Raw genomic sequence first — 24900 nt, forward strand, 5'->3', positions numbered from 1 at the left:
CGTTGCTCTGATTGGTTGTGGGTCTATCCAATTGAGGTCTTTCCTGGCTCGGTTGAAACACGCCCCATAATCAAAGCTCAATGGAGCGGTACCAGACTCAAATTCTGACTAGAATTGAGTATGGCCACGCCAGGCTACATATTTGTAATTTTGGTTACAATTTTTAGATATCTGTTCTCAAGAACAGAATTAAAGGATTAGTTCACTTTTAAATAAACTTTTGCTGATAATTTACTCACCCCCATGTCATCCAAGATGTCCATGTCTTTCTTTCTGCAGTCGAAAAGAAATTAAGGTTTTGGATGAAAACAGTCCAGGGTTTTTCTCCATATAATGGACTTCAGTGGGATCCAAACGGTTCAAGGTCCAAATGACAGTGTCAGTGCAGCTTCAAAGGGCTTTAAACGATACCAAATTTGATCGTGGTCATAGATGTATACGTAGATGCCTCATTAGCGACTGCACGGATCAGTAGAATGAGGCATCTACTATCGATACATCTATAACCACGATCAAATTTGACCTCACTCTCCGGAAGTAATGGCGGAGCTCAGAGACGATCGCGTTCCTCTGTTAAGAGGTAAAATAATAGCATAAATACTGCTCGGTTTCTCGCAGAAACTGATCGTTTCGCTAGATAAGACCCTTATTCATCGTCTGGTATCGTTTAAAGCCCTTTGAAGCTGCACTGAAACTGTCATTTGGACCTTGAACCGTTTGGGTCCCACTGAAGTCCATTACATGGAGAAAAACCCTGGACTGTTTTCATCCAAAACCTTAATTTCGTTTCGACTGCAGAAAGAAAGACATGGACATCTTGGATGACATGGGGGTGAGTAAATTATCAGCAAAAGTTTATTTAAAAGTGATCTAATCATTTAACTGTTACTATGATAAATTAGGTAAGTGCATTAAAAACATTAAACAAGTGACAAGGTTTAGAGCTAAATAACTTATGAATTCAACATTCTACAAACATCAAAATATTCTTAAATATTTGGACTTCTCTATGTAAAAGAGATTTCAATTTTGTATTTAATTTAAATTTAAATCGAGGAGCAGTGTAGCATGTTTTACACCCCACTGCATGTTTGAGTGTAAATCAAACAGTGACAGGCCTCTATATCCCAGCTACACATGAACACATTACTTTGAAGTTGCATGTCTTACAGAGTAGCTACACCAACATTAATGTAGGGTTAGGGGTTTGTTTCTGTTGTAGCAATTCCCCTTTTGACACGCCACATTACTCCGACCTGCAGCTTCCACTGCCTCTTCAGAGGAGAGGATAAACACAGCATGTTCAGAGGCCAAATTAAGAATGTGAATCAACATCACAAAATTATGTATCTCTCACTCTCTTTTTACTTGCATTAGACAAGGTTTAAGTTCCTGTTTTCCATGCTCCAATAAGATACATATACACACAAACACACTCTGCTCCAAAGACTTCTCTCGCAGATGGTGGTGCCCCCACACTTCTAACTCCACCCTTTCCCCCCGTTTTCCTCATCCTTTTTATTGGGTCAGGGGTTCTTCCCTTTTCAGTTGCTATGCAACAAATGCAATTACACTGAGATTAAGTATCTTGTGTCAATGAACAATACTTTTTTATTTGTGTGTATGTGTGTGTGTATGTGTGTATATATATATGACTTGGAAAAAGTGTCCCAATCACCCTGAATTCACCCTACACACACACACACACACACACACACACACACACACACACGTACACACACGTACACACACGTACACACACGTACACACACGTACACACACACACACACACACACACACACACACAAAAGGATTGCATTGTCTCAATATGCAATACAATGATTGATCTTTCTATCCATCTCTCTCTCTTTGACACGTACTAAAGCAGCACACAAACACTCCATCACAATTGCCTTGTATGGTCTTTTTTCCGCTGATGTCTGGCTTCAGGTAAGCTGTATGCATAGCAGGCCGAGGAAGTCTCTCTCAATGCCAGAGGTGATATTGAGCAGGACTCATCTCATTTACTCACTCCATGCTCAGACGGATCTTAATTGTGCATGTCATTTATATAAAACGCTCTGTAATTTTTTTATAGGCTTAAACACTGAATTCTGCTACATTCTGCTAACGTCTTCTGCTTAGTGTTGCTTGTAATGTGTAATGATGATTTATGAATACGTTCCTGAATTTGCATTAACATAAATCTGATGAGTAAGTGAATATATGTGCGTGTTGACTTCCTGAGAGCGTTGTCTTCCTCTTTTTTCTCAATGCTATTTACAGAAACAGCCAAGCAGAAGCAATGTTGGTCAAGGTATACATGTAACCCCTGAAGAGTCAACCTTAGAATCTAATTCAGTGGTTGTAAACATCTGGGAGGAATGAACATAGAGTTATATGGGAACAAAGGGCTTGAAGGCTTTTGTTGTTGCAGTACCACAGTCTGCCAGTTTCAGCAAATGTGGATTGGCTCTTTAAAAATGCCCCAAGGGACCTTCATCAAAGGAAAATAAGGGTCGTTGGCATCAGAAAGATACTCACATGAGCCACACAGACGACAACGGAGTACTTTTCTCTGGAGCAAAATAGCAAACAAGAAGTGACACACCATAATCTTAGTTACTACATTTCTGAACTGGTTTTAGTGCGCCTACTTTTTTTTGTAGCTTTGAATGCTGTTTTTCCTTTTACAACTGCAGCAGCAGACTAAACTGTGGTAAAGCAGGCCAGAGAAGAGGAGGAAAAAAACAGCACAGTTTTCCCCCCTACAACAGACCTAGATAGGTTATATTTAAAAGAACAGAGTGAAAAAGAAAAAAATCAATTGAAAATGTATGTCTGCAGAGAAGACTGTTGAAAACTAAAGTTACTTTAATTGTATTGAACAACAGCCACTTTCAGTCTGGGGCCATTTTGCAGGAAACGCAGCTTTACAGCAGTCAATGTGACCAAATTATAGGGAGGTTTTCTTTACTTTCTTAATCTGTCTGGTAAACAGCATACCGCAGCACCCTCAGATAGCAGATTTTCCTCTGTCTGTGCTCCATATAGGCTACTTCTAATTATAGTGTATGTCAATACTATATCAGTGGAGTTTAATATAATGATTTGAGGCTCATTGTAAATACTTGTGGTGGGAAATGTTCCTTATAACCAAATGGCAGTAGTGCGTGTCAGAAAGTAGAGCACTGTCAAGAAGCAACAACACATTTTGAAAAACTGGCTGATTGGAGACCAGTTTCGTAGTTTCACATACTGAGATGAGGACACTGGTCCAGAGTCAGAGTGAGAGGCAGTAAAGCATGAACTCTGGTTCAATCAGCATTTCCCAAACAATCCGGGGCAACCAGGAATGTGAAAACTACCAATTTCCACAGGATCAGACTTCCACAACCAAATCAGGGTGAGCATTTTTTTCTTTATTTTGTTTCAGCTTGCCTTTGGTCTTGCAGCTCAGGAAATGGCTTGAGGTTTGGACCATGACCAGAGCAGAGCTCTCTAAAGCTATACAGCCTTCAGTCACTGCAACAGAACAAATGACCAACACTGAAAAACTATACACTTCATGTAGAAAGAACATTTTATTCAGCCACAGCTGTCTGGTTATTTTTTCATAATAATGACCAAATGTAATTAATAATAATAATAATAATAATGGCAGGTGTGTTACAATACAAAACAGCATAGACTTAAGAATTGATATTGGTTCCAAAAAATGAAGACTGATTAAGAAACCCATATTTATTCAAACCAGCCTTAATAATAATTATTATTATTATTATTGTCATTCAATGTTTACAGCTTGTTAGTCAACTAAACAAAATAACTCTAGAGAAGAGCCTTTTGCTAAATATATGCATTGGCTTGCCATGATAGAAGGTAATACTGGTTATACCAGTTATGAGGGAAGATACCGATATTATATTTTTTATACCGGTTTAAAGGGGGAATATTTTGTGCAATACTTGACAAAAACAGTTTCTATATTAATACAGTATCTTCCCTGCATATTTTAAAGCTATTCAGTTGAGAGACATTTTGACATGCACTGTACCTGATCAATTCAAATGAACCTATTCTGAATCAAACTGAAGTGGCCAGTGAAGTGGTGTTCAGAATGATTAAGAGCAACATTTCCAGAAGCTACCGGTCAATAATGCACTGTTTGCCGAGAGTCCACAGAGAGCTTCAACTAGACTAGCTTCTTTGTCAAATGGTAACATCCAGACTTTGGGGTGTGCCACAAATCTTGGTCTCCCCCTCCCCCTCGAACCATGAGATGGAGCCCCGTCCACAAGTAGTGAATGCAAACAATGCAAACGTTAAACCAGTCAAACCATGATACAAACAAGAGGGATGCAATTCTAGAATAGAGTACTGTTCTTTAATCTTTCTTTTGCTTCACAGGAAAGCAGTTGGACTGACAAAAGCCCTCTTCACACTGCCTCTCAGTCATGTCAATCAACACGGCTTTCGTTTTCTGTGTGAATCAATAATAAACATTCAATGTGTGATGCATTGATTGTTTCCTACATTTTGGCCGCATATTGTATACATGATGCTTTTATGCAGCTTCTGTGCGGACCAGAATAGTTCTACATAGGCCAATTTAACCATAATAAAACTGGCTTATACTAGTCGCGTTTCCACTGTCGGGCCAAAAGCGTGTGTGCTAGTGCGTGCCAGGGCCAGTCGCGTTTCACTTCTGGGGCTTCATCAGGCCTCGTCGGGGCTTCCTCTGGGCCAACGGCCAGGGTTTTTTGGCCTGCCGCATACCTTGGTCCAAAGGGGGCCAGCTCGGGCTTGAGGAGTGGTTACAAACAAAGGCTGAGTTTATCGGAGTCTGGAGACAGCAGTACAACAGATGATTTCATATACCAGCTAACATCAGCATTAAAGACTTATTTACAGAAATATTTATATGCAATACAAAAGACTATGCACACTAACCATTACTATTGTAAACATGGTAAATACAACCGCTTGAATTGAAAAAAATCATTTAGGCTATCACAATCGTGTATTTATTCTTTAAATAAAGCAACTTCGGGAGCTTGCTCTGTTTCTCTGACTGAAAATATAGGCTAATTGTATTGGGACTGTAACTGAAAAGAGTGCTAAAGCTCCTCGGGTTGTATTTTTGGTGGAAAATGTGTAGAAATCATCATTCTTTCTAAAGGTGTAAACATACTGTCCGGTGACTACAAATAAACAGAAACAGACGCGACTGAATAAGTATGTGTGCCCTCTTTTGTGAAATAATGGTAAATACTACTTTGTTTTTGTGGGTTTAATGCGCAATCTTGACACAAATTAATTAATTATAATCAATGTATCACTTATTGTAAAACTGTGGTAAAACATTGATGCTTGGGTTTTAAGTCTTTAAGTAAATGACAAAAATGCCAACAAATGGCTGCTTTTATCATGTTTGTTTTGCGATCTCGCTAGTTTCCAGTGATTTCTTTCTGGCTAGTTTTCTGATAAAACTTCCATTTGTTGGTGAAATGATGGGTTTGTGTGACGTTGTTCCAGAGAGGTATGTTACGGCCAGGTTTTAGTGAAGTGCTGCGGAGCTTCGGGCCCGATGGTGGAAAAGCAGTGTGGTTCTGGGGTCGGTGCTACAGGTCCGAGGCTATTAGACCAGCCCGGCCCGTTGAAAGCCCTGGTTTGCACTGGCCTGACAGTGGAAAAGTGGCTAATGCTGTTTAATGCTGCCATTTAGGGCCAGGGCGCCCACTCACCATGGGGCTGCAAGGGTGTCTTGTATGCCTGTGTCTGTAGCATGAAAGCCTACAGCATGAAATATACATCTCTAGCACCCTGGGCTAATGACCTGTCAGTCTTATTCTGTATTTTGATCGATGTTGTGATCTGTGATTAAGTGTGGCAATGTACTCCCCAGCCTGATCTCATTAATCACTATTCGGCAAATGACACAAACATGCACACACACAGTAATCATGCTAGATAACTAGCAAGAGTTGCAGAGTCTAATTTCCAAATATCACATAATGCCTTAAATACAGAATACAAACTAAATGACATGTATCTGCTATTTTCTCTGTCTTAATTTAGACAGCATATTTCTTACCCTAAAAAGCACATACTACTCAAACACGATGAGTTCAGCAGGACTTTATGAATGACGGATTGGGTACTGTAATGGAAGCTATCTACAGCCAATGTTCTGAGAGAGCACGTGAATGCTGTGAATTATGATGCCTTTCTCCATGTCAGAGGGAGCAGAGGGGGGCTGCAGTCTTTGAGTCCGCTCCAAATCAAACACAAGCGGATGGTTGACTCTCGCACGACTGCGGCTATTCCGTTTCCAACTGCAGCCGTCTGCAGTGGGAAAGCTATAATTACTCAGCGTGTGGAATCACTAACTTTACCCCTGCACTCTCATGTCTGCTTTGCACACAGATCTTTCCACATAGAGAGACGCTGTCAACATACTAGTACACTGCACACACACACCCGAGAAGACATTAATGAGTGTTTCTTTAAAGTGGAGATCAGCCAACATGAGGTTCACTGTGGATGCGTTGAGATATTGTGATATTATTCTCTTGATTTTTACATACATTACATTTCTATATACTCGCAGTATTGTATAAGATATATTGTACTTAATATTAACTTCTTGTTCATTGTTGTATAAAAGCATCATGATAGAGATGGATAAACTTTTTTCAGTAAAGCTGCCCTGAAACGATGCCCAATGTGAAAAAATGCTATATACATAAATAAAACGGACATACTGGACATTATAAAAATATTTACATACATAAATATTATATTACCCTGTCCTGTTGGTTATGTAATGTGATTATGTATAATGTTGTGCATTAAAAGGTGTCACATTTCTAAGAATGTGTGGTGGCTTGCTATGACAATATTAGCTTTCTGTATTCCTGCTGTGGAATACGAACAACAGGTGCAGAAAATGACAGTCAATAACAAGACATGAGACACCCACGAAAGGATACATGCAGGGGAATGTACTCGGGCAAGGTTACGCAGAGACTGATATAATCAAGAGGCTCACTGGGAAAAACCACAAAGGGTTGACAGGTGACATCCTGTTACGGTGATACAATACATGACACGATTGCAGCAGTTTGGCAGGAATCTGACAAAGTCGAAGGGTGGGGAAAATCCAGCAGCAACTCCACAGCTGTGCAGAGAGCGATCTCTCCATGCCTGCTAACTGCATTCATGCAGATGTCAAATTAAGGTCAAACATGAGCCATACAGTACAGCTTTAGACTATGCGCAAGAATCAGACAGAAACAGGAAATGATTCATGAAACACTACCAGAAAGCAAAGACACATAACTGCTTAACATCACCACGCAGATGCTACAAGTTCAGATCAGGGACGTTTTTCCAACGTTCTCTAGTCTATTTGACCAATACAGTTTCATATTACATATGACATTGAAATAACAAGTTCTAAGGCTGGGAAGTGGGAACACACAGTCCTGATAAATCAAATCCTACATTCTGCTGTAGAGAGCTTGAGGAGTTGAGGAATTTTTCCATCAATTCGTCATGATATCCCTAGTACTGAATCAAAGAAGGTGATGTAATTGGTGTGAGAAGAGCAGATACTACTCACCTATTGCAGAGTTGGCTTACGGCTCCATAGGAGTCACAGTCACAGGCCTGGCAGCTGCTGGTACCATTGGTGAAATACCCATTCTCACATTCATCGCAATGTAGACCTGTGTATGCAGGTATGCACACACACTGACCCGTGACAGAGTCACAGGTATTTGGGTCCTCTGAACCCTCAGCACTACAGTTGCACGGAGGTCCTGTGTGCGAGAGAGGAGAGAAGAGAGATTGTTGTCAATGTGAAAAATGTATTTTTTTTTAACATCTTGGTGACTATTTTTTTTTAGTAGATGCCAAAATGAGTCATGTGAAAGAATGTTTTTGCAGCATGGGTGTTTAAAAGTGTACTCAGTAGGGTTTTTCTCTTATGTGTCACTGCTTCAACTGTGCCCCAGTGGTCTTGGTCTTCATTTATTGAACTATCAGCATAGATGCGTAAAGTTGGTTTATTAATGGGATAGTTAGGCCTGTCGCGATAGTCAATAAATCAATTAATCGCACGATAAAAAAAAAAAAAAGAGCTTGATAATTTTTCCGGGCCGCGATAATTTCCAGCGTCCGTTTTTATATCCATTTTTTCCGAGCGTTACATTATATGATCACGCTCTTATACATGTAAATGCTTCTAAGCGCGACAAGACACGAGAATGCGCTGTATGTCAATGTCCTGTCTGTGTGGCTGCGTCTCATGTCAGCTAATCGAGGGACACTGACACACACACTCGACACACAGAGTCGAGTTCTCTTTTGCTCATGAACAAACGATAACAACAACACAGAGAATTTTGAGTATTCTCATATTAGGAGTCTTAAATTAGTTAAATAACGTCTTAAATGAACTTAAAGAGTTGTGAGGAAATGAGATGCGTGGGACAGCGCGTGAGATCCGTGACATGTTCATCAGCGGTCGTTCTTAAAGTGAAAGGAGTACTGATGATGCCTGTCATTAATGAAGTTGTAGCTTTAATGATTATTAATATATATTTAATTTATTATTTATGCAGTTAAGAAAGGTGTTTGATAACTATTACATTTCTGTATATGTCTAACAGGGAAGGCACAGGTAAATATAACATTTATTATAATGGGGTTATGTAAAGATTGTTTTTAATTAAAAGGTTTTTTTTAAAGCCGAATAAATGTTGAAATTGGCAGCTTTCAGTTATACTGTAATGTAACGTCATTAATGTTTCATAGAGACATCAGTGATACTGGCCTTCATTCATAAAAACATGACAGTACAACACATATTTAAAATATGCTGTCAAAAAAATTGTTTCTACATTAATTTGGAGAGTAACTAAAATTCTCACAATATCAAAACATTAAAAACGTATTAATCGTGATTAATTACAGAAAAAAAATGTGATTAAATAGTACATTTTTTCGATTCCCAGCACTACCTAAAACAATCATCCGTTACAGCTGTTTATTCAAGAGCATTTTTTTGTTAACAGACTGAGAGTCCATTGCTTTTTTTGTTTTGGTTGTTTTGTTCATTTATTGTGGATATTTGAAATGCTTTCCGTTTTCAGTGTTAAATAGTCTTTAGAAATAAAAGTTTATTGATCTTTGAAAAGGTGTACCTGCATTATTATGCCATTATCATTATTTTAGATAAAAATGGTCTCAGAACGACAATATTATTATTTATCGCAATAATTTCTTGGCCAATTTATGGTCCAGCAAAATTTGTTATAGTGACAGGCCTTGGGATAGTTCAACCAAAAAAATTATAAATATGTCATCATTTTCTCCCTCGTGACATTCTTTTTTTACTGTGTAATTCAAAAGGGAGTTTCAAAGATTGTTTGTGTTGCTTTATATAGTAAAGGCGAGTCTTAAAAAATAGTCAATTTCTTACTTGACAGCTGTGGTCACCATTGGGCAAACTCCATTTTTGTTTCATGGAAGAATATGACATATGTGTTTCAAAAGATGTAAGGATGAGTAAAAGATGACAGTCATTGCGTTTGTTGTTTTTTAGGTGTACTCATTTGTTAAATGATTTGAGCACTGGTTAAAACCACAATGTAAAGTTAACATATTGTTGCTATTATTAGTAACTCTATGAATTGCTTGAGACTGCAGAGTCCACGAAGGGCCAACCTTTAAAGTTCAATAATGCTTACAGTGTGACTTTCAGTGAGAGATTCAATCAGTAAGTGGTCATGGTAAGGCACAATCTTATTTGGCCCTCTACACATTGAGAGATTTTTTCTTTCATAGGAACATGGCACAGCGAAAGTGTGAATTTATTCAAAGCTGCAGGTTGCCACTTTCAAGTGAGGTCACAGCAGGGGAATCGCACAAGGGCAGAAAATATGCTGCTGAAATCTCTCTGTATGAGCAAAACCACAACATTATGATGCAAGCAACTAATGGAAATGACACGGAAAGTGCACGTTTCATAGCCAGTGGGGCGACTGTACCTCCAGGGGTGCACTGAACCTGTGGGCTCTGAGAACAAGCTGTACAACAGCTTGATGAAAACAGCCTGTACTTGCCTTCAAGGAATGTTTTTTAGGATTTGAGCCTGGCCCATCCTGATATCAGTTCTCGCAGTACAAACTGTTCCCTCCTGTGCACGTCAACACCTCTGTAAACAGTTTTTTGTTATAAAAACAGCCTTCTCAGTATCTCAAAAAGCCTCTAGCACCTACAGCAGCAGTAACCTTACACATCTAATACGATCAGCAATATTACAGAGGTCACAGAGAGGCTGTCAGCAGTATTATTTGCTCCCAGAATTCGAAAACTGAGCAGAACAAAGAGAGCTCATTATTAAAGCACCCTTCGTCTGACTGTGCTGCAATATTAGCGTGCTGTGTAGCAACCCAGAGCTTATCTGATGAGAAACTACACTGCATACATGCAGTGTTCAAATATAGTGCGTCTGTGTATTTTTCTGGGTAAAAAGGGAGCAGAGCAGGTGCTACCTCCCAGAGGAAAAGCACAGTAGCTGTAATTTGCGATGATGATAATTTCAGTGAGAGGTGTGTGAGAGAAAAAGGAAGAGTAAGGAAAGAATGATGGATGAAATATCCGTTTTACGATCTCTTAGTACTGTCTACCTGGCAAAATGTCAAAAGCAAGCCCTGGATCGCAAAAAAAAAAATCTAAAGAGCCACATTTTGATGTGTTGAAATAACACTGTTCCATAAGGGAACACATCTGCTGGGTACTAGATTTAGAAAATACTCCTTTTCTTCTACTGTAACTGTCTTTAACATATTGCAATTGCATGCATAAATCCAGAGGGGGCCATTCCTGCAGCGTGTCATTGTTTTACAGTGACCTCCCAATGGACCTGCGAGTGTGAACACATGAAAAAACATACACGTGCACTGATGCAGTGAGAGAAATGGAGCGCTGTGATATATTTAGGAGAAGCTCTCAGCGTGTACAGTTCCCATAGCTGACTGGGGGCAATATGATCTGAATCAGAGGTGACCTTGCAGATTACACAATAGGAGAGCTCTGCCAGACAAAGTCAAAAAGAAAACATATGACTTGTCTCTTAATGGAACAATTACAAGCATCCATCTTATCTGTCAGGTATCGTCTTACAAGACTCACTCCTAGCCTACTTCTCACAGTCCCGCGAGAGCAGGCATCATTTAATAGAAATACAGATACACCACCAGTCTAAAGTTAGGGGTTAGTGTGATTTCTTTTTTTCATACAGGATGCATTAAAGTAATAGTGACAGTAAAAACTTTTACATTGTTACAAATGATTTCCATTTCAAATAAAATGTCCACAAAAATATTAAGTAGAACAACTGTATTTAACACTGATTATAATAAGATATTTGAAATAGAAAACTGTTATTTTAAATTGTAATTCTGATCAAAATAAATGCAGCCCTGGTGATCAAGAGAGACATTTCAAAAACATTTTTTTTAAAAATCGTAAAATTGTAGTGTCTTACAGTAGTTTGAATGTGATTGTCTTATGGATGCAAGGATGCAAGTCCTCCTTCTGTTTTTACATGATCATAAACATGCTGAGACTAGACTTTTGAGTGTTTGTGGTAGGACATTTGCAAGGTGATCCCCCTTATTGAGAATCTATAGAGAATGCAAGAAAATGATGTCAGCTGAAGACACCTGACAATGAGGTATCGGCTTTCTTTACACAAACATGTAAAGGTCACAGATTTGTTCTATTTGAATAAGGATTAAAACTTCCGTTTAACGGCTACATATCTTTCAGGGCTGAGAGCATTGACCTAAATTCACCTTTATCACATTCTCGGAAATTCCTGCTCCAAATATATATATGATGTGATACATGATACATGCACTTAGAAATATATTGATCAAATAAATGTTGAGCAATTCTCTAAAAATAAACATTTTTGCATTCAACCCAGTCTGTGGCAATATTTCTGCAAAATGGTTTTAAATTGCTTCTTGAACGTTTCGTGACACATTCAAAGTGATATGTCGAAATCCACATTCAGTTTTAACCAAAACGAATCTGGCAATGTTTTATTACATTGGTTGCTGAACAAATTGAGGAAGTTCGGAAATGAAATGGTAGAGCTGCACGATTTAAACGATTTAAACACCCATGCAATAATTCCCACCGCCACAGATCCAGAGAGAGCTGTTGTCCTGTATAGGTATGAAAACTCATCTTTTCAACCACACAATATCCTTAAACATAAATTATCACAGAAGAACTGGGATACATTTTAAAGTCATTTTATAGTAAATCAACTTTTGGATGTAACTTGTCGCTTCAGACAAATCTCTAGTGAGTGGCACTAAAAAGGCTCTACGGCATTTAAAAATAATAAACTTACACTAAACCTAACTGATAGTGTTAACAAAAGCAAACGTGAGATAAAAAATGAATTTGTTCAAGCAACCACAGTATTGTGCCATAATCATAATTTATGTAAAGGAATCTAAGTGGTTGGAATTTTACAGTCTCTAATGTTAATTTCAGCAGGAAACTGTAGTAAATTGTATGTACAGTATATACATTTTTTGACTTTTGTAAAAATGTAGGTAGAGGCATGTTACAATGAGCCTACATTGCATTCATTTATCATTACTACATGATTAGTCTTGAATGTGGTTTAAAGACTAACAACTTTATTGTAGGAGTCTTCAATGCTACACTTGATGATAAGCAGACAGTTACCATATTTAACATCAGATGCATAGTTTACAAAAGGGTATCCCTTGTTTGTGTGACATCCCTGCACACATAATCATAACATGTTTGGGCAAATGCCTATGATTAGATTCAGTAGCTTTGCTGTTGTTATGTAAGAAATGTACAGGTCACTTATATAACCGTGGCCTGACACAGGCCCGTGGGATGACATACTGACCCTCAGGGGTGAGCAGCATGGTGTCATGGGTGATGGGGCCGCTGTCACCCTGCATTGCCACCCACATGACAAATCGGGTGGTACCACTGAGAGAAGCAGAATACTTGAGCACTGTTATTTAGTTATGTTCAGTGTGAAAACGTAGCCATACTGCTCAATGAGAAAGCTAATAAACTTGCCTAAATGACAGGAGAAACTAATAAGCGAAAGACCACAAACAGATGTAGTAGATGATAGATGTGTGTCAAATGATGCGTGTTGAATTAACATGGCTCAGAATTAATATAACTACGTTCAATCAAATTAAACAAATCAATAAAATATGTGTGGCTTAGTGGTAAATTCCTAGCTTGTAACCAAATTAATTGTGGTTTCAAACTTCATCCTTTTGAGTCTCTAAGCAAGGTTGTCAGATAAAAGCTGAATTGACTATTGACTATTGTAACAAGAATGACTTGTTAGTAATAAAACTGCCAAACAAGTATAAACATGTCCTAAAATCCGTTTTCTGAAGAAGCGGAATATCTAAATACCTGGGTGTGGTATCAGTTTCATCTCAACGACACGCACACATTGTGAAAGCTCTGTAAATGCACACAGAGTTAAGCGTGTGCTGATATTCTTGCTTCTGCTCTTTGTTGCATGCTCAGTCCACAAACTGACACTCTTCATTTTCATCAGAGCACTTAGTGTGCTGGCGAGCAGAGTGTGAGGCAGAGATAAACAGCTGAACAATATCTATATGTGCACTTTTAGATATTCAACTGATTATTACAGTGCATCCAGAAAGTACTCATAGTACTTTACTGTTTTCACATTTTATGTTACAGCCTTATTTTCAAAAATTCAATTCATTATTTTCCTCAAAATTCTACAAACAATACCCCATAATGACAACATGAAAGAAGTTTGTTTAAAATCTTTGCAAATTTATTTATATAAAAAAAATTAAAAACTGCACATGTATTAACAGCCTTTGCTCAATACTTTGTTGAAGCACCTTTGGCACCAATTACAGCCTCAAGTCTTTTTGAGTATGATGCTACAAGCTTGGCACACCTATTTTTGGGCAGTTTCTCCTATTCTTCTTTGCAGGACTTCAAGCTCCATCAGGTTGGATGGGGATCTTTCCAGAGATGTTCAATCGGGTTTAAGTCTGGGCTCTGGCTGGGCCACTCAAGGACATTCACAGAGTCGTCCCGTAGCCACTCCTTTGTTATCTTGGCTGTGCTTACGGTCATTGTCCTGTTGGAAGATTAACCTTCACCCCAGTCTGAGGTCCAGAGCGCTCTGGAGCAGGTTTTCATCAAGGATGTCTCTGTACATTGCTGCATTCATCTTTCCCTTGATCCTGACTAGTCTCCCAGTTCCAGCTGCTGAAAAACATCCCCACAGCATGATGCTGCCATCACCATGCTTCACTGTAGGGATGGTATTGGCCAGGAGATGAGTGGTGCCTGATTTCCTCCAGACATGACGCTTGCCATTCAGGCCAAAAAGTTCTGTTTCATCAGACCAGATAATTTTGCCCTTCAGGTGCCTTTTGGCAAACTCCAGGCAGGCTGTCATGTGCCTTTTACTAAGGAGTGGCTTACGTCTAGCCACTCTACCATATTGGCCTGATTGGTGGCGTGCTGCAGAGATGGTTCTTCTGGAAGGTTCTCCTCTCTCCACAGAGAAACAATGGAGCTCTGTCAGAGTGACCATCGGGTTCTTGGTCACCTACCTGACTAAGGGCCTTCTTCCCTGATCGCTCAGTTTGGCCGGGTCACTTTATGAGCATTTTACAGTGTCATTTGAGAAAAACTACCGTCATATCATAAACACAGAAACTCAAAGGAATGGCAACGTCAGAATAAAAGTCCGGCAATCTCCTTTATCTTGACAAATACATCACTGTTGTACAGTAGAATTTAGATACGTCTCAATTAATAATACTAACACAAATGTAATAATAATAATCAAAAACTTTATTTTTTAAGTAATAAATTAAAATTTTTCTGTTTTAATGTTTTATTTTTAACCGTATAAAGCTCAGTTGTGCAGCACTTTGTTTGACAAAAAAAGTTTAATTAAAGGGTAACTAAACCCTAAACCAACTTTTTTTAGTTAATGATCTGCAAGACTGGGGCTTTATTAATGCTGTTCATTGATTCGAGTAAATGTTTTGACTAGTGCTGTCAGTTAAACGCGTTATTAACGACGTTAACGCAAACCTATTTTAACGGCGTCAATTTTTTTATCGCGAGATTAACGTTCTTTTTGGTCTAACAAACTTTGTAGTTTTTTCACATGCTGTTGCAGCAACTAGTAACGTTAGAAAAACTACAACACCACTCCGGATGTAGCTAGACCGGAAACAAAACATCAGGCACGCTGCGGCTGCCCACACTCGTTTGGGCCATTAAAAGAGTAGACGTGGATGGCAAGCGTGAGACGCCGAAATGAGAAACGTATTATGCCATGGTTTAACTCAGGGGTCTTCAACTAAAAGTGCTTGTCTTGAGCGCTGCTTTCTGCTCTGGTGGTGCATTCACACCGGACGCGAATGAAGCGTTTTGCGCGAGTGATTTAAGTCAATGCAAAGACGCAAATAGACATTCTGCGGCGCGAATTAAGCGGCGTGCATGTCGCGTCATTCGCGTCCGGTGTGAACGCACCTGCATGCTTGACCGCGCGTCTGGGTCTGAACGTAACAGTGAGCATTGCAACGTTAACTGTTTCATTAGCCTACGTCAAAAGGCTTCGCGGTCCGGATTTGGACCGGAGTCCGCTAGTTGGCGACCCCTGGTTTAACTGCACTATAGGCGGAGTCCTAGTTTACCTTGCATGTGCACTTTGTAATTTTATTTTGTATCACCCTGTTTTGATCCCTTAGAAAGGGCTGTTGAAGGGGCTGTTTGTGCAACAAAGTATTTTTTTTCACCCTTTTATTGATGGACAGTGTTACATTGTGTGAGCGATTATTTGCTCCAAGTGTGAATGACTGCTTCAAGTGAGAATGTTGGTGTGAAATCGAACACTACAGTATGCCAATGTTGTTTTCAATAAAACAAACATTTGAACAAAGCAAGCCGATCCACTTTTCTATGTTGATAAGAGCATTAAAATAAGAAAAAATAATGGGACAAAAAGAAATCAAGGGACATTTAGAATAAAAAAAAATGTGCGATTAATTGTGATTAATTGTGAGTTAACTATGGCATTAATGCGATTAATCGCGATTAAATATTTTAATCGTTTGACAGCACTAGTTTTGACATTTGGGTATAAAGTGTTTTAATTCTATAAAATATGGTGTAAAACCGCCAAAGTACTGCCCTCTTAAGGTTGAACGGTGGCTACTGCAGTTTAATTTTCCTATTGGACGTTGTGGGTAGGGCTGGGCGATATATCGCATGACATTGTTAGGCGCATCTCGTCAGTAAAGCCGGTTCCTTGATTAGTAGTAAATCGCCATCACCTGCTTTCAGATAGAGCGGCATTTACTACACAGAGCCGTAGTTCACTGACAAGCTGAGCCATATCGCATTAATTATCACGGACGTATCGCCTGCGATAATTAATGCGATATGGCTCAGCTTGTCAGTGAACTACGGCTCTGTGTAGTAAATGCCGCTCTATCTGAAAGCAGGTGATGGCGATTTACTACTAATCAAGGAACCGGCTTTACTGACGAGATGCGCCTAACAATGTCATGCGAAATATCGCCCAGCCCTAGTTGTGGGTCATCGTGATGTAAGATGGTTCTTCCAACGGCTAACTCCCCACGCCCCTGGCACGAGCCCACCACGCCCTCAGAAATGTTTCCCCCAATCACATGATGAGAACGGCTTGACTCCAGTATGAACTGTCATGTTACATGAAGTAGAAACATTATGAATGAAACTTACTTGACACTTGCTTTAACATTGTAATGAAGAAAATGTGGTTAAATAATGCAGCTGTTAGTACACGTCAGGATTTTCTTGCGATATTATTGCCGCCCGTCATGTGTACAGATAAGTTTCATACATTAGGGGCACTTTCAAACCCTGACACGCAAGTGGTTCCCGCAGTAACGAACAACAATATCGTAACGTGCTGGCATATATAGTCTTTTATTTGACGAAATCTGTTTATAATAGGCTATTAGGTCTGAACTTATTGGTCCTGTGCTGCTTATTGATTCAGTTAATTTGAATGAAAATACATTGTATGTATCTGATCTATTAGTGGCATTCAGTATAAGGATTTGGCTGTTCATTCTCTCTTTTGCTGCTGCTTCACTAGCATCGTCGGCATCGGGAGTTAACGCAGTTTGAGCCAGCGGCTCGCATTGATAAGGCTCTGGGTCTGTGTCTACAGACAATTCACCCTCCTCCATTTCAGATGAAGGTGGGGGAGAATGACCGCTCTGTTGCAAAGCTACTGGCGTCATTCCAGTCATTCTCCATCTTTGCGACTCGCGAGTCAGACAGCTGTCAATCAATCCGTCACTGCGGGTCTCAGGTGCACGCCCCCCGCTCAGCTCCGCCCTCGGGTCGTCCCCTCTGTCTCCGCTGGGCTCTGCCCACATTTCCAGCATTTTTTAAAAATTGCCAGAGGGTGGAGTTAAGCTCTGAGCTGGGGTTTATTTACCCTTTAAATTAAAAGATAAATTAAATTAAATGTCTTATGTCTTCATTTGATTACCAGAAAATATACAACATGTAAATCTTTTCATAAAAATTAAATTAAAAAGAAAAAAATAATATGGTTGTTTGTATTAATTAAATTTAAGTACCTAGTAGTCTACTATCAAGTAGGGATGAAACGGTATGGAAATTTCACATCACGATTATAGTGACCCAAATTATCACGGTTATCAATATTATCACGGTTTTGTTCAAATGAGATGAAAGTGTTCAAAAAGAACAGATGCACACACTGAAAACATTTCAACAAGTTTTATATTTGAAAATCAACAAACAACAAATAAATCAAGCAGCTCTATGCACTTTTTTAAGCTAGATTCTGTGGGATTTCCTTCCTTATAATGGCCGTCGTCAATAACAACGCATAATTGATAATAATTTGGTGTAAATATAATCTCTAATATTATCTCTGATGAGAATATTGCTTGAGAATATATTTACAGTGTTCAGCAATGATGCATTTAAATCTAGCATATTTTGTGTTAGAGCCCAAACAGTATCCTAGTGAAATAATTCATATCCATATTTCCATATGATTTGACAGTTTATTTTATTAAATATCAAAATGTGTGCATCATACCTGATACCTAGATGAACACTTTACAATCAGTTTTATGACTAAGTCATTCTCTTCAAATGCTATTGAAGTTTGAAACGTTTAACGGTTACCTTACCAATGTTGTATGTCACTTTAGAGACGGTCCCTAAATTCGCCTGCGTTATGCCAGTCATATCAGATGCGCTGTGGTTCTGCTGTGTTTGTTTGAAACTATTTTTGCTGCTGAAATGGAACAAAAACAGTCATCCTCTGTATGATGAGTGAATCTCCTGCGTACATCGCACGTTTATCTCTGCTTTGAGTATAGATTTCAGCAAGTGAGAGCGGCGCGCGCTCTGAAAAACTCTGGCTAATCTGAACGCCTCTGATTATGAGACATACATTGCATTCATAAACTCAATAGAAATACGTGTGAGTGGTTATAATGCGCAATGCGATTATAACAGATGGCTTTTGAGAAGACTATAATAAGTTTAACCAAAGTGGCTAGTGTGCAGCCGAAATAACGTTACACCCGCAAATGGTGGTTGTTAATGTCAAGCCCTGATTATTATCCCTTAAATGTCACCCCAGTCTTGTCTGAATTTTTTCGTTCACTTCACGTTATTATTTCCCAGATAGTTCCCCAATAGTTTTGGTATTGAGGTCAAAGTCCACTTGCCTTGCGTTTTGAAGTGTTCCCCCTATTACAGCGACTTTCTTCTGGCATGTTCTGCAGACAGGGTGACCATCTTCGATTAAGTTTCCCTCAGGACTTTTGTAAAAGCCAAAATATGACCACACCTCACATTTGGTCCTTTTAGAAGTCTGAACAATCCCCCAAGTGCTGTCACTGCCTTCTGCCATTTCTTCTCATTCAAAAAACAGCGGTGTGCTGCACCAGACTGACGCTGACTGGACAAGATTTAACACGAGTTTTCAAAATTGTGATAATCACACGCGGTTTTAATGATAATTACATTTTAAACGATATTACTAACCGTCACTAAATTTTATTGTGGTTTATCGTGAAACCGGTAATCGTTTCATCCCTACTATCTAGTAAATATTACCGTATACAAACATCACAGACAATGGCAGACAGGGAGCAAGGCAGCTCTGGCATAATGTCAACAACACTTCTATAAATAACTTGCAGGTTATTTATAGTTATTTATGTAAATCCCTAAAGTACCGAAAAAAGGTACCGTTGGGTACCGGTACCGAAATGTGAACGGTACCCAACCCTAAACAGGATGCACCTGAGCAAAATTTTGAGTGTCATGGCAAAGGCTGTGAATACTTCTGCAGGGCTCGACATTAACGCTTGTCCGCTTGTCCGCTTGTCTGCGACAAGTGGATTTTTTGATGGGTCAAGTGAAAAAGAATTTTACTTGCCCAACGGACAAGTATCCTGAGTAAAACTTCAAAACAAAAAATAACTAGGGAATCACCAAAGTGCAAGAATGATTCTGCATTCAGTTAGTGTAAGTGGCGATCGATATGTGGATAATAATATAAAAACTAACTGACGTTAACAAGGTTGTGCTGTTGAGGCTCGCGCAGCTAGCCTGACAAGCCAGACCCACATCAAGATGTTGGGTCTGGAAACTCACCATTGACAGGGCTCAATCCGAGGGGCGGGATAAACGGTTGTCTTTCAAATTCCCTCTGCGCGCAATTGGATAGCGCCATCCACCATGAGCGCCACAACCAATCAGAGCGAAGAAAAAGGTGAAGCCGAGCTAACGTTAGTTGATAGACTTTCGCCGTATCCGGTAGGCAAAACTCAGAACATATCTTCTTTTCTTAAGAATGACTTCAGTGCCGTTCTTTGTTCTTTTCTCAAAGAAAAGCTTAACTCAGAGTCGCGGCCAAAACCGATTCAAAAGACCGCTGTTCGTCAGCTTTGTTTACGAGTAGCACGCAGAACCTCCGCAACTCTGCCGTGACGTGCCGTCATTATGTTAAGCCTGCCCACTGACTCTACACACGCTGTGATTGGCCTGACCAGAGTTTGTTTTTTCCAGCTCTCAGGTCTACCGAGAGTTGCTAGACTACACTCGCAGCAAAATAAATTTTCTGCTGCTAGGGTGCGTCTAGATTTCTAGGCTATCGCGCAGCCTCTCGAGGACGAAAACAAATGAGCGCCGCTCATACAAAGAAACTCAGTTAACATACATGGTTAAAATTGTGTAGTTTTTATATTTATAACATATGATACAGTTAAGCAACATCACACTAACAAGAGTGTTGTGTTCCTGAATACCATCACGACTGAAAATGACACTGATTTCATACGCCTGTTACATAAATAATTAATTAACATTGAGTCACTTACATTTTAGATGCAATATGGACTGTTTTTGTTCTATTTCAGCAGCGAAAATATTTCCAAACAAATATCACAGCAGAACCGTTACGCATCTCATAGCAACAGCGTGTTACTGAATGATTCAGCGTTTGAATTAAACGGTTGAATCAAAGATTCAATGACCTATTCGTAAACGACCGCCTAATTCTTGAATGAATCAGCCGTTTGAACGAATCGACTCAATGACTCACTCATTAAGAAGGTCACATGCTACCACCTACTGGTGGTTTAGTTTCATCTTTCCAACATTTCTTAATTGTATATTCAAAAATATTTAAAATAATCTCATAACATTATTTAATGCAGTTGTAATTTTTCAGTGTAAATGATTTAATTTGATTGGTAACAGCCTATAGTGTCTTATTCTAATTTAATTTATAGATCAAATTTAAGAATATAAAAGGAAAGCTGAAGCATATCCTATATTTAATAAGATAATGGAAAAATGCCCTTTATAAAAAGGTAAAAAATATCACAAATATGCATATTTAAATATGTCAAAGCTGATTGAACACTGGTGAGAATATTGCTTCAGAATAGATTTTTTTTTTTTTTTAAACCCGGACAAGCAAATTTTTTACTCGGACAAGTGAATGACAGATTTACTTGTCAGAAGGACAAGCGTGTGAACAGGTTGACAAAAAATGTACAAGTTTTTTTCTTGCAAAAGATTTCAAACAAACTTCTTTCACATTGTCATTGTAGGGTATTGTTACTAAAGAATTTTGAGGAAAATAATGAATTTCATCCATTTTGGAATATCTGTAACAACAAAAAGTGAAGCGCTGTGAGTGAGTGAGTGAGTGAGTGAGTGAGTGAGTGAGTGAAAGAAAGAAAGAAAGAGTTGGGTGTGTTAGGGATGTACAGTACAGCATAAACAAGTATCACTGAGAAATGTTTTGTCTTGATTGCATTGCAATAAAAAAACACTACAAAATGAAAGATTCTGTCTGGAGAAATACAGGCTCATATTCTTGCTTTGTTTACAGGCTAATCCTGCAATTGTTAAATAGGCCTAAATATAACACAAGTGTCAATTTTATAGCGAAGCATTATTTAATCCTGAAATCTGCTAGGAAAGTGCTTTCTTGTAAATCTTGAATTATCTTTAATAGGGGCTTGACATTTAAACATGAAGGAAAGATCTTTTAGAACAAAACACAGCTGTACGGTGCATACACTTGGCTACTAAAAAAAAAAAACCCACACTATATGATAATAGTCTTTTTTTATATTTTAACCATGTTTTTTGTCATGTCTTTTTTCTATAGGTTAAACTTCAGACTGTCTCTATGCTAAACTAACAGCTGTAGTTGTTATGCAATTTTATGGCAACTTAATTTTGGTAAGCTTAATTTCTGATGAAACGAACGTACAGACAACTGGGTGTAAAAGATTGTAAATCAGATCAATTCAGCTATAACAATGAAAAGCTCAAACACTGGCCTGATACCATGGGGAAAATAAACTTTAGAGTTGGCATACTGGGAGTCTGGGACATAATATTATGATATACTTTATATGCTTTGTGTTTTAGCAATGAGGTTTTCTTGACATATCCGAAAACAGACTCAAACTACATGCCTGATATACATGCCAGTACATTTTAAATTCATAATGAATTTGACTTTCAAATGGTTGAGGGAGAGGATAGTAAGAGCTTGGCTATCAAACACAGGCAGAAGGGCAGTTATCTGTGTATTGCGGCTCTGACTAGGACTCCTGAGAGTTTCTAATCAGCCAGAAAAATAAATCTGTGCTGAGTCTGGAAGCGTCTACTCCTTACAAAAGAACTGGATTTAGGGTGTTTGTAGGCCCTGAGCTCTATTAAGAATGGCAGTCTAAGCAATAGCAGAGCAGTGCTTTTAAAAAAATCCCAGATGGGAATTCACAAATGGCGCAAATCAATATGTGCTACACAGCACATTAGAAAACTAAATTAATTGCTCTTACAGCTCATTTGCATATTTAAAGAAAAGTAGCTTTAGACCACCATTACTATCACTATACAGCAGAATATACAGTCTGTTTGCATCATTGGTCATTATTTTCCTGTTTATCACTGTAAAGCTGCTTTGAAAATCTATACTGTATAAAGTGCTATATGAATAAAGGTGACTTGACTGACCATACTGTAGCATTCAAATTAATTCCAGTTGGATAGTATTAGTTTTGCATATGAGACATCAAACAAACTGTTTGAATTTTAAAGTCAATAGCCTTATAAATGTTCAAACAGCCAAACCCAAGCAAACACACAGTAGTTTGTTCTATTCATAGCATGATGTGGATGCGTTTAATGTTCAAAGGAAGCTCAGAGCACAGCATTCATTTTGTCTTGAAAATGAAGCACATCTAACTTACTACTACAGCAGGTCTTACAAAATCTGTACTGTAAGGGCGCACAAAGTTGAAGACTTAAAGGTCTATATAATGTGTACGGATATCAATTTGTTTGAGCTCATGTTACTTCGGTCATGAAACTGCTGAGCAAGGACAGCGCAGTAGCTGAAAAACAGCCTGTGTGTGTCCTGCAGTCCTGGGGATTTATGAAATGACTTTCACTGTCCTTGTCTGAAATGTGTTTTAATAAGCCACACGCTGCTGACACGTAGAGCACAATATGAGATCTACAGTATAACTCTGAATCACAGGTACAGCGGTGTGGAGTGTATTCCCATTAACAAATGATCAGTTGGCATTTTTTTCCCAAACAGAAAACAGCCATCAAGTTCGCCACATACCAGTTCAGCAATAATCCCATCTCCTCAAGGTATTTTAGTGTACTGTTTGCATTACTTTTGAATGTTTATGATATGTACTCTTGATGAAACAAAGTGCGACATAGCTTGCTGTTTTCAGTTTGTGAATGTCAAAGAGTCCCCAATCTAAGACCACCACAGCATAAACAAGTATCACTGAGAAATGTTTTTTCTTGATTGAGAAATATTTTTTTCAACATTACATGAGTCACTGAAGGTGGGAAAGGACAAAATAAAGATTCTGTCTAGAGAAAAACAGGCTCTTGTTTTGTTTACAGGCTAATCCTGCACTTGTTAAATAGGCCTAAATATAACACAAGTGTCAATTTATATGCATTATTTCATCTGGAAATCTGCTAATAAAGTGCATTCTTGTAAATCTTGAAAATACTTGCTTTTATATTTTAAAGCTATATTAGTTTATATAGCCTTTTTTTAACATACAATTGTATTCATTTAATTTTTTTACTTATAATTATTTTAAAAAGTATCTATGATTACATTAGCCTGACGTCATCATACTCAATTCTAGTCAGAATATGAGTCTGATTCTGCTCCGTTGGGCTGTGATTATGGGGCGTGTTTCAACCGAACCAGGAAAGACCTCAATTGGATAGACCTTCAACCAATCAGAGCAACGGAGCGACCGAGCGACGCATAACGTTAGTAGTCAAATGTCAACAGAACTCAACTGCACTGTGTTGCCAAGTCCACGGGTTGAAGCGACCCCAATTATGTGATATACAGACCCAGGAATGCGAATTTTAGCAGGCAGTCCTTCCAAAATAACACATATTTTACCCCCCAAATGCCTTTTTTTCCCGGAGAACCCGCCCTGGAAAGCTTTTGGGCTTGTTTTTGGCTAGTTTTGAGGAACGTTAGCAATTGGGCGGGTTTTGTTGTAAAACTTGGCAACCCTGTCAGCACGCACGCTGGAATAAGTAGCCTAGCGTTAGAAGAAAAAGATGAGTGTAAACGAACTTTGCCGGTGTTGTAAAAAAAGAATTTAAGGAGACACAGAGTACTTACCAACACGATCATCATCTCTGAGAGAAATAGTAAAGGTGAATGCATATATTCTCCGTTTAGGATTAGAGCAAATTCAACCCAGGGGCTCTTTGATGACGTAGATGATTAAGTTACTGTTGATCATCTGTCCATCATCGTCTAAAGCCCGCCCTGACAATTTCATTGGTCCGAACAGTTTCTGTTCGGGCATACTTACTTCTCTATTGAGCAAGTCCAGACCGAACTGCCCGAGTAAAAATGTTGTGGGCGGGGCTAAGTTCGGCTGGCATCCAGGCTATGATTACATATGCAATTAAATAAAAACATGTTTTAAGAATAAGAAACTAATTCATTAATAATAATAATAAAAAAAGTAGATCAAGAATCATTTTGGAATCGGAATCTAATCGTGAGGTGTCTAAAGATTCCCACCCCTATAAACATTCTCAGCTTTGATGAGCTTTGATTTTCATCACCACTGTGTTTGGTGGTTTTCAGTGTATTACAAAGGTACAAACAGATATTAGTACTTCAATAGTTTGGTAAACTAGCATTATATCAATTCA

The 24900-nt window shown here is 38.7% G+C and overlaps 1 protein-coding gene across 1 annotated transcript in view; it reads right to left on the reverse strand.

Moving 5' to 3' along the window:
- LOC307124852 (multiple epidermal growth factor-like domains protein 9) overlaps positions 1-24900 on the reverse strand; it is a 104186-nt gene that overhangs the window by 76685 nt on the left and 2601 nt on the right. Inside the window, exon 2 of the mRNA XM_079814311.1 lies at positions 7628-7826. Coding sequence (XP_079670437.1) covers positions 7628-7826 — 199 coding nt within the window. The remainder of the gene's footprint in view (positions 1-7627; positions 7827-24900) is intronic.

This window comes from Gobio gobio (genome assembly GCF_949357685.1).
Source record: "Gobio gobio genome assembly, chromosome: 4".
Classification (NCBI taxonomy): Eukaryota; Metazoa; Chordata; class Actinopteri; order Cypriniformes; family Gobionidae; genus Gobio; species Gobio gobio.